The sequence below is a fragment of the Aotus nancymaae genome, unplaced genomic scaffold (genome assembly GCF_030222135.1).
Source record: "Aotus nancymaae isolate 86718 unplaced genomic scaffold, 86718_ANA_hifiasm-v0.15.2.pri h1tg000038l, whole genome shotgun sequence".
NCBI lineage: Eukaryota > Metazoa > Chordata > Mammalia > Primates > Aotidae > Aotus > Aotus nancymaae.
In genome coordinates, this window is record NW_026988452.1 from 4,950,505 (window position 1) to 4,967,268 (window position 16,764).

At 46.7% G+C, this 16,764-nt stretch overlaps 1 protein-coding gene across 1 annotated transcript in view; it reads right to left on the reverse strand.

The window, feature by feature from the left end:
• The window catches only part of ACVR2B (activin A receptor type 2B), a 38,530-nt gene extending 22,020 nt beyond the window's left edge, over positions 1-16,510 (reverse strand). The window contains exon 1 of the mRNA XM_064360129.1: positions 16,459-16,510. Coding sequence (XP_064216199.1) covers positions 16,459-16,510 — 52 coding nt within the window. The remainder of the gene's footprint in view (positions 1-16,458) is intronic.
• Between the last annotated feature and the right edge of the window lie 254 nt (positions 16,511-16,764).

Sequence of the window (16,764 nt, forward strand, 5' to 3'; positions counted from 1 at the left end):
GCCGGGCGCGGTGGCTCAAGCCTGTAATCCCAGCACTTTGGGAGGCCGAGGCGGGTGGATCACAAGGTCAAGAGATCGAGACCATCCTGGTCAACACGGTGAAACCCCGTCTCTACTAAAAATACAAAAAATTAGCTGGGCATGGTGGCGTGTGCCTGTAATCCCAGCTACTCAGGAGGCTGAGGCAGGAGAATTGCCTGAACCCAGGAGGCGGAGGTTGCAGTGAGCCGAGATCGCGCCATTGCACTCCAGCCTGGGTAACGAGAGCGAAACTCCGTCTCAAAAAAAAAAGAGTTAAAATCAGGTTTCAAACCCAGGCAGCCTATCTCCGGAGTGTATGTTCTTTACACACTACTGCCTCTCCTGCAGCTCTAAAGTGCACTGATTTCAGAAGCAGTCCATTATACAACCTCGCATAACTTTAAGTATCCACTCACCTACTAGACTCTTAGGTTATTTACGTTTGTTGATCTAATCAAAGCCCTCATGAATTCTTTTTTTTTACATTTTTGTGTGTGCGCTCATGTGTGAGCATTTCTTCGCTAGGTCATAGGGTCTAAACATCATCAACTGACTAAATACTGTTAAACTGTTCTCCAAAATGGATGTGCCAATCTAAGTTTCCAACAGAAGGCAGCCCCCACCTGGGGTTCACCTGGTGAGTGTGAAATGGTACACAACTTTGATCTGTATTTCTCTGATTACTTGTGAGCCTGATCATCTTCTCGTGATTATTAACATTTTCTTCTAAGAACTGCCTGTGTGTACCTTTTCCCATTTTTCTACTGGACTGCTTTTCCTTTGAGTTGCAGGAATTATTTTATATATTCTTGGTAATAAAACTTATTTTACTGTATAGTAACGCTCTTTATTTGTAATGCTCTTTGTCAAAAAGTCCATTTTATCTAATGCTAACATAGCTTTATGACTGTGTGGTTAATATTTGGGAAAACTCTGTTTTCCAACTTAAATCTTTCTCTCTTCCCTCTCCCTTTTCAATCTGACACTGTCTTTTAATTAGAGTTCAGTCCCATTACATTTATGATTACTGAGTATGTTTAAATTTGATTTTTCTCTACTGCTACTTCTGTTTAGATTATATTTTAAAATTTCCTATTTTAGTCATTTTTGAAGTTATAAATCTCATTCCTATTCCATTGTAAGCTAGGCCTATAAACTTTAATGGGTACATTTACACTAAAAGCCTAAATCAGTATCTCTACCATCCCTCATTGGAACTTAAATATTTTAAACTCTAATGACTCTTCCAACGTACATCTAATTTAACATATTGCTTGTGTTCAGTATTTAATGTCGTTGTTCTTACCACCCAGCTCCCAAATCAGACGTTATTTGTGTCTATATTTTCTAAGTGTCCATACAGTCATCAGCTTGTCTGCTCATTCATCTCTCCCTGTATCTCTGTCCTTTCTGAGATCACTGTGCTTACTGGAAAAAAAATATTTCAGTAGCAATCTCTTGGCAGAGGAGCCTTTGTTGCCTTTCTCAAAATGTCTTGTCTTTCTTCCTGAATGGCAATTTAGATGAACATTAAATTTTAGACTGACGAGTTATTTTATCTCAGCTCTCTGAAAATATTATTCCATTATTTTCTAGCTTCCACTACTGTTGCTGAAAAGTCTGCTATTAATTTGACTTTGTAGATAGTCTGTTTTTCTCTGGCTGCTTTCTCTCTTTGCAGTTTCACTATAAAATATGTGTCTAAGTATATATTTAAATGTATACCACTTGGAGTTCACTACGCCTTTAGTCTTCTCTTTACAGTTTCACTACAAGGTATGCATCTAAGTATATATTTAAATTTATACTGCTTAGGGTTCACTATGCCTTTAGAGTTTAATGATTTGTGTCTTTTGTCAATTCTGACAAATTCTTGGCTATTATCAGCTTCAATATTACATCTTCATATTCTATGATTCTGAAATTCCTATTATAAGCATATTAGACCTTCTCATTCTGTCCAGTCTCTTAACCCTCCTTTCTGTGTATTTTCCAATTCTGTGTCTAAACACCATTACAGATAATTCCTGAAGGTCAACTTGCAATTCACTAATCCTCTCTTTAGCTATGTCTAATCTGTTATTTAGTTCTTCTACTCAATTTATAAATTCAATTATTCTGTTTTTTCATTTCCAGAAGTTCTATTTTTTTTTAAAAGCCTTCCTGGTCAATTTTGGTACTTCTGTACTTTGGCATACTTCCAAATCCCGCTCGGATTTCTGTAATTTAACTTCTTGAAAGTCTGCTTCTGTCATTTGTTATTTCTGACTTTACTCATGGTACTGTTTCCTCATGCGGCTTTAGAATTTCGAATACTGAGCTTATTTTCAGTGGAGCCTTTTCTGTTGGAATACTTTGAGGCCAAGTTTAAAGGAGCAACCTTTCAAAGGTAACATATTTTTGGCTTATGCCAAACTCCCTAGCACATCAACTATTTGGAACCACTTTAATTTCTCAACTTAGTTTACCAGAGAACAGGATGGTATAAACTCCAAACTCATGTGAGCACAGGCCTATGGTTATAAATCCTCAGGGGAAACTACTCCCACCCCGCCCCCACCTAGTCCCAGACAATTTCATTATTTAGTCTCTTTTTCAACAAAGAATGTTTCTTCTAGCCCACATTTTCACTAAAGGTGTAACGCAACAGATATCTGAGGCCATGCAAAGGCCTGAGTCTCAATTCCACATCTTGTCTCCTACTGTCCATACTGCTACTAAACCTGTATCTCTAAATTATAAAGACAGGCAAAGTCCCCAGAGAATAGCAGTTTCAGCTAGTGAAGGCATACAGCTCTAGTTTCCAGTCCCTTCAGGCTTTTCCCTTACTTCTATACATGCAGCTATATACATGCATTTTAAAAGGGTGTTTCTTATAATTTTTCTGTTTATTATACTTTTTCCAACATTTCTGTATACTTTGCAGGAGGATTTTCCATTGTTTTGTTCACTACAAATGCCAGAAATGTAAGTCCAGGCGCACCTTCCAAGGTGACAGGAGGAGCTCCATCTGCCTTCAGAAGTCCCACCTAGAAACGAGGAACCAAGCCAGGTCACCTCAAGTCACTTCCAACTTGGACTTTGTAAACAAGGCCCTGGCACCATCCTCCCACGGCTCTGAAATACATGCCTTTTCCAGGACCCATCATTCCTGGAGAACACTGGAAGGAGAGTATCCAGGTAAAGGTCAAGGATTATACACAAACATTTTCTTTTGCTGCCTCCTGTAGTCCCACTAAACCCACAGTAAAGTATTTTACAGCATAAACCTATAAGAACAAAGAGAACAGAAGAGAACTACGGAAATGACATTTCAAAGCTGGAAAGCATTATTAACACAAATGGTAACTGATCACACAGACTCCTAAGCTTTTTCTGGATAAAGCAGAAAAGCAATGTAACTTCCCCACAGAACCCTTCAAAACTCAGGAATTTGTGGCACCAGATGCCTCTGAAGGAATGGGGTAAAGGTGAGTCTAAAGACAGAAGAGTTAGTTGGTAAGGTGCAGTCAGATCCTCAGATCCCACCACCACTCATCATGGTTGCCCCTCCCCAACCCAGCAGAGATTATGTTTATTTTCTAAAGAAAATTAAACAGAGAGTCTCTTCGACAAAGAGAAGCAGGCAAATCTGCGGACATAGGTATCACACTGAAACAAGAGGAATACAGAACAATACACCAAATACAGCAACCCTAGTTCTCATCCCCCATGACTTCCAGGATGTTGGCATCCAGGCCTGCCCCCTCCAGACAGAAAACAGAAGATATTTCTCAGGGGAATCCAACTAATTTCCCCAAACAGCCCAATCACATCACCCTAGATTAAGCCAACTCCACCCACGGATTCAGAGTTTTAATCAGTATTCAGGTCCATCTTTAAATATTTATTAAGAATTTTTACATCAGGCCGGGCATGGTGGCTCATGCCCATAATCTTAGTACTTTGGGAGGCTAAGGAGGGCAGATTGCTTGAGTTCAGGAGTTCGAGACCAGCCTGGGCAACATGGTGAGACCTCATCTCTACCAAAAATACAAAAAATTATCCAGGTGTGGTGGTTTGCACCTGTGGTCCCAGCTACTTCAAAGGCTGAGATGGGAAGATCACTTAAGCCAGGGTGGGTGGGGGGCAGAGGTTGCAGTGAGCTGAGATCTTGCCACTGCACTCCAGCCTGGGTGACAGAGCAAGACCCTGCCTTTAAAATAATAATTTTTACATCGTATGTTTATTAGGAATATTAGCTGCATTTATCTCTTCTGGTCTGTTTTCCCTTTATTGTTTTCTTCTCAACTGAAGAATTCTCTATTATTCCATGTCTCCTTTTTTTTGGACATCAGGGTCTTACTGTCACCTACGCTGGAATGCAGTGACTCAATCACAGCTCACTGTAGCCTCAAACTCTTGAGCTCAAACAATCCTCCCACCTCAGCCTCCCAAGTAGCTGGGGCTTACAGGTGCATGCCACCACATCTGGCTAATTTTTTTTTTATTTTTTTGTAGAGATGGGGGTCTCACTATTGTCTCAAACTCTGGGCTCCAGTAATCCTCCCCACTTGGCCTCCCAAAATGCTGGGATTACAGGCATGAGCCACTACACTCGGCCTGTCTGTCTCCTTTGTTAGCTTGAAAGTTATAATCTACCCTTTGGTTACCCTAGAGATGATAGCATGCCTTATCAAAATTTAGTATTACTTGGTAGTTCCACTCTCTTCCTGGACATTGTAAGAACCTTTACAACAATGTAAATTCATTGCCACCCCACTCTCATGTATAGCATTGTTGCCATGCATTTTGTTTTTGTGGTATTTCAAATTCAGTAACACATTTTCACAATAAATGCCTGAAAATTTATTATTTTCATTGCTCTTCATTCCTCACTTCATCTCTGACATTCCATCTGGATTTATCTTCCTTTCGTCTGAAGAACAACACATTCCTTGACATGTTCATTCTTTCTTAAGAAGTTTTGTTTTAAAATTGACACAAAATAACTGTACGTATTTATGGCATACAATATGTTTTGATACATGTATACACTAGGTAATGATCAAATCAGGGTGATTAGCAAATCTATCACCATTTATCATTTCTTTGTGGTAAGAACATTCAAAATCCTCTCTTCTGACTATTTTGAAATATACCATACATTCTTGCTAACTACAGTCACCCTAAAGTGCAACAGACCAGAACTTATTCCTAAATTTTAAGTGTAACTTTGTACCTTTCGACCACCACCTGCCTCTGGTAACCACTATTCTACCCTCTATTTCTATGAGAGCTACCTTTATAGATTCCACATATGAGTGAGATCATGTGGTATTTGTCTTTCTGTGTCTGGCTTATTTCACTTAACATGATGACAGCTTCATTCTGGAAAGATAGTTTCACTTGATACAGAATTTCAGGTTGACAACTATGTCTTTCGGCACTTAAGCTATCATTCTATCATCTTCTGAATTCCACTGTTTCTACTGAGAAGTCAGCTCTCAGTAAAACCATAGATAGTAATGCCTTTTTTTCTCTATCTGCTTTCAACATTCTCTGTCTTTGGTTTCCAGAATTTTTACTGTGATGGAAATAGATGTGGATTTTTAAGTTTTATTATCTTACCTGAGATTTACAGCATTTCTTGAATCTGTGGTTTTATGTCTTTCATTCATTTTAGAAAGTTCTCAGCTATTATCTTTTCTGCCTCATTCTCTCTCCTTTACTTCTGTGGCTGTGATTTCATGAATCTTAGACCTTTTCACTTCATCCTCTATGTTTTCTCTTTATTCTGTATTATCTATCTTTCTGCTTGTCCATGGTTCAATTTATATTTTCTTCTGATCTATCATCCAATTCACTAATTCTCTATCCAGTTTCACCTAATCCCCTGATAAAATTATTCACTGATTTATTAATTTCTGTCATTATGCAGAACAATTCTTTAACAGATTTTTTGGTTTATAGTTTTCAGCTATCTGCTGAAATTCCCACTCTCATTTGCTTGACCACAGTGAACACTATTTTTAAATATGTATATGGCAACTCCAATGTGGAGGTCACCCAGGTCGGCTTCAACTGTGATGTTTCTGCTGGCTGTTTACTTAAAATTACCAGCCAGTCATTGTATTTGCAAAATTGTAAAGCTATTTGAGGCCTAGGATGATATAAATCCTCCAGAAAGAATTAACATTTCTAAAGGTACCATTAAGCCCAGAATATATATTTTTTAATTTTTTTGTTTTTGAGATAAGTTCTTACCATATTGTCCAGGCTAGTCTTGAACTCCTGAGTTCAACTGATCCGCCCAGCCTCAGTCTCCCAAGTAGCTGGGATTATAGGTGAGCACCACCACACCCAGTGTCCCAGAATATTTCAATCTAAGGGTCTGTCACATATGGGTCCCCCTCATTCCTATATCTTTGGGATATCAAGCCCATTCCTATATCTTTGGGATATCAAGCCCAAAGAAGTGATTGACTCTGCCCACTCTTTGCTTAGAACTCCAATTCCTGTCTTCCTAGCCCCACAAAGCTATCAAATGCAATGATCAATGTCTCAGTTGCCCCTCTGACTAAAAACAGACCCAGTTACCAAAATCATCACCCGAGGCCTCTGTTCTCATGCATACTGGCCTGGTATGTCTTCAATATCTTCTTAACTATATAATGCCTTCAACCAGAAAAGTTTTATTTTTTCCAGTTTCTCCAGTTACCCTCAGAAAGGGATTTGATCCTGATTATCAGAAAAGGGCATCTCCATAACTATTGTTTACCCAGCTTTTAGACGTATTTTCAGGATCATAGCATGCCCAAAGGCAAGAGAACCTGCACACATACACAGAAATTAAGCCCACCAGTGCAGATAAGATTGCCCATTGAAAGTGTTGGGCAAGAACAACAGAAACACCACGGCAAAGCCCTGAAAAAAGTAACTTCCATTCCAAAATGTCACTCAAGAGGAAAAGAGAATTCACTTTCAACCAAACTTTACTGTTTCAGACAGTAATAGACTGAACTGAGTCCCACCAAAATTCATAGATTGAGGCCCTAACCCCCAATGTGACTACTGGGTTGGTGCAAATGTAACTGCAGGTTTTGCCATTAATATATTTACAGATAGGGCCTTTAGGGAGGTAATTAAGGCTAAATGAGGTTATAAGGGTGGGCCTTCAGTCCAACAGGACCGGTATCTTTGTAAAAAGAGACACCTGGAGTGGATACACACAGCAAAAGGGACATAGCAAGAAGGCTACCATATGCCAGCCAAGGACAGAGCAATCACTGGAAACCAATCCTGCCAGCACGTTCGTCTTTAACTTCCAGCCTCCAGAATTGTAAGAAAAGAAACTTCTGTTGTTTAAGCCACCCAGTCTATGGTATTCCATTATGGCAACCTGAGCAGACTAAGACACAAACAATGCACATCATACATAAAATGTGGGAAAGCTGACTGGAGTATCATTTGTACTAGAAACAGTTCCATAAACTTGAGTGTCATCTAAATCCATTAGCAGGGCCTGACAAGCGGACTTACATAAAGAATCCCAATATAACAGTAAAGAGTAGCCAGCAAGCTGAAGAACAAGACTGGAGCAAGGGCTTTGGAGAACAAGTCATCCCAAACTGTCATCCCTACATCTTCTGCCAATTGTGGCAGCGGGTTATATAGGGAACACGGCATACACTCAGCCAGGAACAAAAACTCACCAGAGCTCCTTCTGTCATGAAAAGCTTCTCACCAGACTCTACAATAGTTTTGCTACAGGTTTCTCCAATATCCCCACTATCATTATCACCACATATGAAATCAGTTTTGTCACACTCAGATTTTCAAAATGCACTGGGCTCACCAGTAGTGCCCTGTTACCAAGAGCTCTTCAGCAATCTTCAGCAAATGCCTTAGTCTCTTCGGAGTCTGCAGGCAGCATGGAGCATCGTAAGTGAACACACATAAACACACATATGCACTTCCATCCCAAACCCAGACCAGCACATCCTGGCCAGTCCACTGATACCTCCCTCATCAGCACACTACCCAGGAGACTCAGGCACAAGGTAGGAGACGCAGGCCCAAGAAGCTGTCTCCAGCTCTCCTCATAATTAAGCCAGTGGAAGTGAGCCCTTTCCCTGTCCGGGCATCCTTCACGAAGCCAGGCTATTTCCAATCTCTGTAATCTAGCATTTCACAGAACCAATTGCCATATCACCCAGCTTCTACCCCCACTGCCATCACTTGGGTAGCCTCAATCAATAAATAAATCAAACCATTTTTCAGCATCTACTAAAACTAATACACATGTCTTATGACGCAGAAATTATTTTTTCATTTATCCTGGAGAAACAGTCCACATACATTCTATACAATCACAAAGTCCATCAATAAGAACTAGATAAAATGTAGTCTATATTTTTAAACTTTAGAATATTATATAGTTATTTAAAAGATCCATATCTATCAGAAAGTTTGCCAAAACAAATCTCCGAGTTAAAAAAGTCATGACATGCAACATAGATTAAAGTCACAAACATGATGAGGAAAAGATGGACACAAGGCAGTTTATTCTATAAGGTTCTATTCATATGAACCACAGAAACAGACAAAACTATTTTATGCTATTAGCAGTCAGAATAGTAGTTAACCTGAGCAATGTGAGTAGAGACTGACATGGAACCAAACAGGGCTTGCTGGGGATGCGGGGCTGGAAAGTTTCAGATTCTTGACTTGGATGCTGACTACATTGGTGGATTCAGTTTGTGAAAATGCTTCTCCGCTGTCACTTATGCTAATTACTTGTACATTTTTCTGTATATATTTTATACTTCAATTAAATGCTTGATACCATTTTAGGTGGAAAAAAGCCTCTATTTCTATAAGTACTTCTATAGATGCACACACAAGTGAAAATGTCTGGAATATACCTCAACCTTAAAATGATTACCTTTGGAGGGGGCCTCAGGTGGGGAACAGAGGTGATAAAGGAGACCCTGTTTTTATCTGTAACATCTAAATTTCTGCAATATAATGTAGGTATATTACTTGTTTAAAAATTAAGAAAATTTTTAAAAATGAGAAAATTAGGGCTAAAGTGACCTCTACCCCCCCAAGTATACCAGGGTGGCTGACCTCTCAGTGATGGGAGGTTTGGACGCAGCTTTTCAGGGTAGGGGAGACAGGACTGCATGGCCTGCGCTCTCCTTCTCCTTCTCCTCCCACACTGACTTGCAGGTCTCACCCTCAGGCAAGGAACTAGCCAGGTGGGAAGAGAAACCAGACTTCATCTCTCTAACGCTTCTGCTCCTCTAGCTTCTAAGCCCCAGAGCTCCTTGGCTGTCAGAGTGGAACTGAAATAGTCAGCAGAGGAACACATGCAAAGAGCATGAGTTTGCCTCACGAAACACCTCAGCTCCGGGCCAGACGGAGCCTTGATTCACTATATCCCCAGCACACAGAGAAGCTGGACCTCTTATATGAGCCCTGGGCCACAGGGCTCCCCTCTAACCCAATATCAAACTTCAGTGAGAAGGAAATCCCCAAAAAGTACATGAAATAAGAGTTCTTAAACCATGGTTGCCAGCCTAGGCTGGGAAAACTCATGCGTGCTTTCTCAAACAACGGACACATCATAACCCAGTTGGAGGTGGAGAGGGAAGAGGGCTGTCAATGACACTGGACATTCATTATAAGGCATTGTCCTCATACCTGAAAACACTGTGCACCATTGCCCAAGCCAGAAGGAAAAAACATCCTGGCATCAACACTCCAGAGAGTCAGCTTCCAAGTTAGTCTCCTGTTTTAATTGGTTCCGGTCTGGGAGGCCACAGGGACCCCTCCCTCTCCTCAGATGGACAGATAACAGCTGGTCTGGTCCCATCCTCCGAAATGTTCAGGCACAAACCTGGGAAGCAGCCTCCTCCATTCTCCAGCCAAGGGCTTGGGTTTCCAACCAGCCTTCCTTTTCCTTCTCCAGAACTAATTTTAGCCTCCTTGGTTGTCAGAGTGGAACTGAAATAGTCGGCAGAGGAACACATGCAAAGAGCATGAGCTTGCCTCACGAAACACCTCAGCTCCAGCCCAGAAACTGGTTAGGGAGAAGCCCCATTGTCCAGCAGGTCAGACCCCTCCAGAAAACATTCCCCTGGGAAGAGGGCCTCACATTTGCCCAGTGGAGCAGGCTTCCTTTCCACACCCGCTTCCAGAGGTCATGTGTCCATGAATGAAAACACCCAGTTGGAGCTGCCAGTCCCGAAAAGAATCTGAAAAAGGCACATGCATGTGTACAGCAAGCCTAGAATAACCAGGGGAAAGCATGGGGCTCTGAAGGCGGGAAGCCATTACTGGTCCTGGGCCGGAAGGAGGCATGGCTGACGCCTAACAATCCCAGCCTGCTTTACCCATTGATTTCCAGTAGCTACCATTGTCTTAGTCAGAGACATCACCGACCAACGTAATAAACAAAGAGTCAGAAGAAGGCAGCAGCATTTCCACCACCAGAAAACCTGGGCATCCAGGAACGGTATCCCCAGGACCACAAGGAAGAGGCACCTCTAGGGCTAGGATGGACCCGTAAGTCTGGTGGAGAATGAGAGACCAAAGAAGGAAGCCCAGAACAAGGGGTTGGGTGTCTGTTTTGGAACACAAAGTTGGTGACAGAATAGGAGGGAAGGAAGAGAAAGAATTCTGAGAAGGAAATAAAGTCCTCTTTGTAAAGACCCCAAAAACAGATGGAAGCAGGAAGTCTGAACCCCAGCAAGCACTTCACATACCAGTGATGTGGAGCACTTGAAAACCGGGGCTTTGAAAAATGCCTCCTCCACCCTAACAGCCCAGTTTGTAATCACTTCCCAGTACAGCAAACTGTGTCTCACTGAGTTCAAGATGAGAGAAACACAGTCCCACAGAAAGCGTTCCCTAGCCAAGCTCAGACCAGGCCAGGGGAAAAGTAGAAAATAAACGTGGGGGCAGCCACAGGGGGCTGCCAGCCTGCCAAGCCCAACAGATAGGCCTCCACAGATACCAACCGCTCCACCGGCACCTCCAGTGCTGGCCACCGGTCTAAGCAGCACTGCCCACACCTCCCCAGGTCCACAGGAGGAAGGCTGGCCCTGCCCTCAGATTCCCATCTGGCCACCACACCCTGAGGAGAGGGGAAGAGACTTGCACCCATACCTTTGGGGAGAGGCTGCCCACCTGCCCTGGTGTCCCCAGCCTGAGGACTCCAGGCCCACAGCCGCTGCGGCTCCCCGGAACGCCACACGGCAGGCCCGCTCAGGGGAAAAGGCATGCCCACGGCCTGCTACAACCCCTGTGCTCCGCTAGGCAGACAGGGCTAGCCTCAGCTCCTGAGGCTCCCAGGTGAGCAGAGAGGGGGTCTGGGCAGGCAGAGAGTCGCCAGCAACAGGCACTTCCTGACATTCTGCATGTACAGGAGGAAGAAGCTGAATGCCAGCCTTAAGGCAATGGTCAGAGGCAAGTGGGCGGGTGCGGGCAGGCAGGCTGCCCAGCCACCCACAACCTCCGCCTCCCTGAAACCCGAACCACTTCTGGGAAAACTCAAGGACGCCAGGATTCTCCTCAGTAGCAAGCTGTACACCAGAACCACTAATTTTGAACCGAACTGTCACGTGCTGAGTAGATTTCAACTAAGCAGGAATCTCCTAGGCTTTCAGGAGACCTAACCTCCAACCCTGAATCCAGAGACAGGGGATGGATATGCACGCATAAGCCATTACCCCTACTTCTTACAACTGTGTGCCTCTTTGAAAGCATGAGAACATTCTAGATCAGTGGTTCCTAATCTGAGATGATTTTGCCCTCACCTCTGCTACGGACATTTAGAAAGATCTGGAAACATTTTTCGTTGACATGATTAAAGAGGATCTACTGGACTTTGTAGGTAGAGGTTGCTAAATATCCTACATATGCACAGAACAGCTCAACCCACCACTACCTGCAACCCTCATACACAAGAGGATCATTAGGCCCAAAATGTAAATAGTGTCAAGGTTGAGAAATCCCATTCTGGAATGAGGCCCATGCAGCCAGGACCCTGCCTCAGGACTACCTAGAGTCTGTCTGGAGTCACCCTCAAAAGCATTATCCAGACCCAGTCCTCACCCGATCCCATTCCATGGTGACAGGTCAGTATCTATGAGTGGGTCTAAACTCCTGACCCAATACTCCTTGGTTCTCATTTGCATAACCCTGAGCTCCCAAGCAGAGGGGCTGAGTGCATAGCAGGCACTCAGGGGGCAGCTTTCTGGAAAAACTGACCAGGGCTAGAATCTGAACATCCGGCGGGATCACAAAAGGCAGAGTAAGTGAGGTACCAAGGTGGAACAAGCACCCCTCACCCCCAGGACAAGCTGCCCTGTAGGACTGCTCCCGTGGATATGTGCAGGGCAGCCAGGACTTCAAGGAGTCTAATCAGGGGGCAGCAGGTTCCCTGTATCTGTGCAAAACAGAGTGGGGGCATGCAATATACACACACATGCACATATATACTGATTTACATCTTCCTGGGCAAAGGCTCCACAGCTTTCATCAGATTCTCAGAAGGGGCTATGACATCAAGGATCACTGCATAGAATGTGGGCTCTTCAATGGCTCCCTGTAACGGGAGTTCCTTAGGTGAAGTGCCAGCAGAGGTCCAGGTGCTTTTGGAGATTCTTGATGCCCAGAAAGACCCACAGAGTAGTATACCACAGAGGCCCACCCAAGCAATGGGAGGCCATGGGGTTCAGATCTTATGTTTTTACCCAGCTGTAGGGCCTGGGAAGATGGGCAGGTTTCTCACTTCATCTGTCTTGGAAGGGTCCCTAAGAGCTAGGGAGGGTACCCATTCCTCGAGTGCCCAGCAGGTACAAGGACAGATAGCAGAAAACACTCTTCCCTGGGAGGGCCACCCACAGCCCATGGCTCTGTAGCCCATGTCCTTGGCAGCTACCACTACACTAGGCCTGAGGGATAAGGGTCACGGTCACGTCACTTGCTCACTCTGCCTGCCCTTCCCCAAGGAAGTGGCCAAGTAACACCTTTGGGTCAAAGAATGGTCAGCCTATGAGGACAATCAGGGCCTGTACTTCCTGATGGGACAGGAGGGAGGCAGGTTCCTCTCCAAGAGCTCTGGACACATCACTTAGAACACTGTTCATCCCACCCCCACAGGCCCTGTGATCTGAACTCCAAGTACAGAGACAGGTGTCGGGAGTTCTTGCAGGATACAAGGTGAGTGTCTGGGATGTCCCCTGAAATGCAAGAGCCAAATGGCTTGTTTCCCAAGGACGCTGAGCCAAGCACAGGCCCCAAAAGACTTAAAGAATTATTAAAGAACTAATAACTGACCACTGACTGATCTTGTGACAAGCACCATATGCCATGCTTACAGCATAAAGTCTGCATTCCCTTCTGAGACGGCACTGTCCAATATGGTAGCCACTAGCGTAGCAGTCAAATGTTCTGCAGAGCACTAGAAATGTTGGAGTTGAAATTTCTGTAAGATATATACTGGATTTTTTTGAAGACAGTACAAAAATGGAATGTGTCTCATTTTAATACTGAGTACAGGCTGAAATGATTACTTTGTATATATCAAATTAAGTAAAATATACTTTTTTTTTTTTTTTGAGATAGAATCTTGCTCTGTCACCAGGCTGGAGGGCAGTGGCATGATCTTAGCTCACTGAAACCTCCGCCTCCCGGGTTCGAGTGATTCTCCTGCTTCAGCTTCCCGAGTAGCTGGGACTACACGCAGGCGCCACCAGCAGCCCAGCTAATTTTTGTATTTTTAGTAGAGACGGAGTTTCACCATGTTGGCCAGGATGGTCCCAATCTCTTGACCTCATGACCTGCCCACCTCTGCCTACAAAAGTACTAGGATTACAGGGGTGAGCCACCACACGCGGCCAGTGAAATAGACTATTAAAGTTCATTCCATGTCATGGAAAGAATGAATCCCCCCAAAATTCATACGATGAAGCTCTGACCCCCAGTGTAATGGCATTTGGAGATGGGACCTTTGGGAGGTAGTGAGTGTTAGATTAAGTCATGAGGGTGGGGCCATCAGGTCATGAGGACACGATTCATGGTCTTATAAAAAGAGGAAAGCACCCCCCTCCCCTACCCCACCCCTGTCATGTGAGAATGCAGTAAGAAGGCAGATGTCTGCAAGCCAAGAAGAGGGTCCTCACCAGAACCCAACCATGCCGGCACCCTGCACCCTGGGCTCAGCCTTACAGAACTTTAAGAAAATTAATTTCTGCTGTTTAAGCCACCAGTCTACAGTATTTTGTTATGGCAGCCCAAGCTAAGACTGTTTCTTCTTCCTTTTATTAACGTGACTACTAGGAAATGTTAAGTTTTATGTCTACATAGAGTTCACGTAATATTTCTGTCAGCACTCTTCTAGATGTTCCTTCTACCAGGGCACTGTGTGCTGCACAGCGTGAGGGTTATTCCAAAAGGCAAGCCAGGAGCTTGAAAAAAAACGGCATTCCTGAAGCCAAAGCAACAGGAGGGTCAGGTCTGCTCCAAACTAGGCCTGGGGCAGCTCTTTTCACAGTTCCTCACAGGTCAGGGACTGGCTGGTGTGACCACAAGAAATACCTAGTGACCCCCGCCTTCCTCCCTGGGCAGGAACATAGGTCCTTATAGTGTGACTCTGACTGCCCTGGCAGGGTACACTGCTCAGCACTGTCCAAGCTAGGAGGCTGAAGCAAAGGAAAAAGAAAGGAAATACAGTCCTTCCAGGGCCCTGATGCCACCCTGCCCTGCCAAGTGGAGGGAAGTGTGAGACCAGTCCCCTCCAGAGCCCAGGTTTGAAGCTGTCTTGCCTCAGGAGGAAGCGCTCCTAAAGGCGTGGACTTGGAAAAGCCCCGGACTTGGAAAAGCCCCAGTACTTGCAGGGATCAGGCACCCAGCAGGTCTGGAGGCAGCCAGGTGGGCTGCTGTGTGCCTATCAAGTCAGTCTGCTGCCGCCCTCCCTCTGGCAGACCAATGCCTCCCCTTTCACCTCAGAGCTCTCCTTCTTGGGGAAAGGGCATCCAAAAGGGAGCGGGGCAAAAAAGAGGAACAGAAAGTCCAACACGACCACCACTTTGCCTCCAGCACACAGGAAGCAGCTCCAGGAGAGCTGCAATGCCCCCTTCCGTAGGTGCACAGGTGCCAACTGGTCTTCTGGTCTCCGCACTTAGGCTGCGCGAGCGCTACTACCCTACAGAACTCACTCGTTTTCGGTGTAAACTAAGACTCACCACGACGCAAATGAGGTAGAACTGCAGTGGGAATGGGACGGAGATCCCAGATCCCCACCCCCGCAGCAGCGTGGGGACTCCGGCCCCGCCCCTGCACGCCCAGCCCCGCCCCTCACGGGTTTCCCAGACTCCAGGCTGCTGCCACCGTGGGCGGCGGGGGACCCGCGCTGCATGTGTAATGGGGGCTGGGAACAAAGACGCGCAGGACCTGGCGGCCGGGTACCAGCAGCCCCGACCTTCTCGCCAGCGCCTCAATACCCAGCTCCCCACGCTTCCCAGGACTGGCCAAAAGGCCGTCCCGGCGCGCCCGCCGGGGTTAGGGGTACCCTAGCACCACTGGAAGAGGGAAATCGGTGCTTGGGCCTTACGGGAAAAAAAGCTTTCCAAGCGGAACTCCGCTTGTTTACGCCAGCACCCACACACCCCCAAGCACACAAGCGCTGGCCGAACACCTCCTACCCCACGCCCGTGGTCGCCAGCGAGCTAAGTGCGCGGGTCACCCACCCGGCCACGTGCCTCCCGAAGGCCCGAGCGAACAGGGACCTGTTGGTTTTCCATCTTACCCCCTCTCCCCTCCCAAGTACGCAAACAAAGCGGTCCCGCGAAGCGACCACACTCCGCAACCGGGGCCAAAGGCAGGGAAAGAGGGAGCAGGTGGGAGCCAGCACCGAGAGCCCGCCGGGCCGGGAACGCGACGCAGACTGGTGGTCTGGGATGCAGGGGACTCCCTGGGCTGCGCGAAGCCGCCCCCTTCGCTTCACTACACTTAGTGACTCTGAGGGACGTGCAACCCTCCCCGCAAGCCGCTGCTGCTGCACCTACAATCCTGCCGGCCCCATGAGATGTGCCCACCAGCTTGGACGCCTTCCCCACACTCAGGTTTTCTTCACGCTGTCCCTGGGTTCCACGCGCCCGCGTAGCCTGAACTCCGACCCTGAGGCTCCGGGTCCCGGCCCCCAAAGCAGGGGCGCGTCTAGGAACCAGAACCCCGCAGAATGACTGAACAGACAAGATCGTGCCCCCAAGACCTGCGAGCGGGGCACCCGGGGCGCCCCCAGCCCCGGCCCCGGGAGCTGCGAGCTGAATGCAGGTGGCGCGGCGACGAGGCCGCGGGCCCGCCCTTTGTTGGTAAACACCGCGCGGCGCCAGAGGCCAGCCCCGCGCGCCCTCTCAGCGTCCCCGCGCCGCGCCCCGTTCTTACCCGCGCACAGCGATCCCCAGAGGAGGGCGAGGGCCGCCCAGGGCGCCGTCATGTTCCGCGGCGCCGCCCCGCGCACACCCGGAGCCCGCGGGCAGGGCCGCACGGCGCTCCCGGGGCGCGCAGGGCCGGGGCGGCGGCTGCGCTTTCCTTCCCGCTCCTTCCTTCGGTCTCGTTCCCCGCGCGCTTCCTGCGCCTTCGTCCCCGAGCAGCGTTCGGTCTCCAAGGGCCGGTCGGCGGGGCCGGGCTCAGGGCAGCTGCGGGCGGTGCAGGCTGCGGCCCGGGCTCCGGAGCGACGCGGGGGCCGGG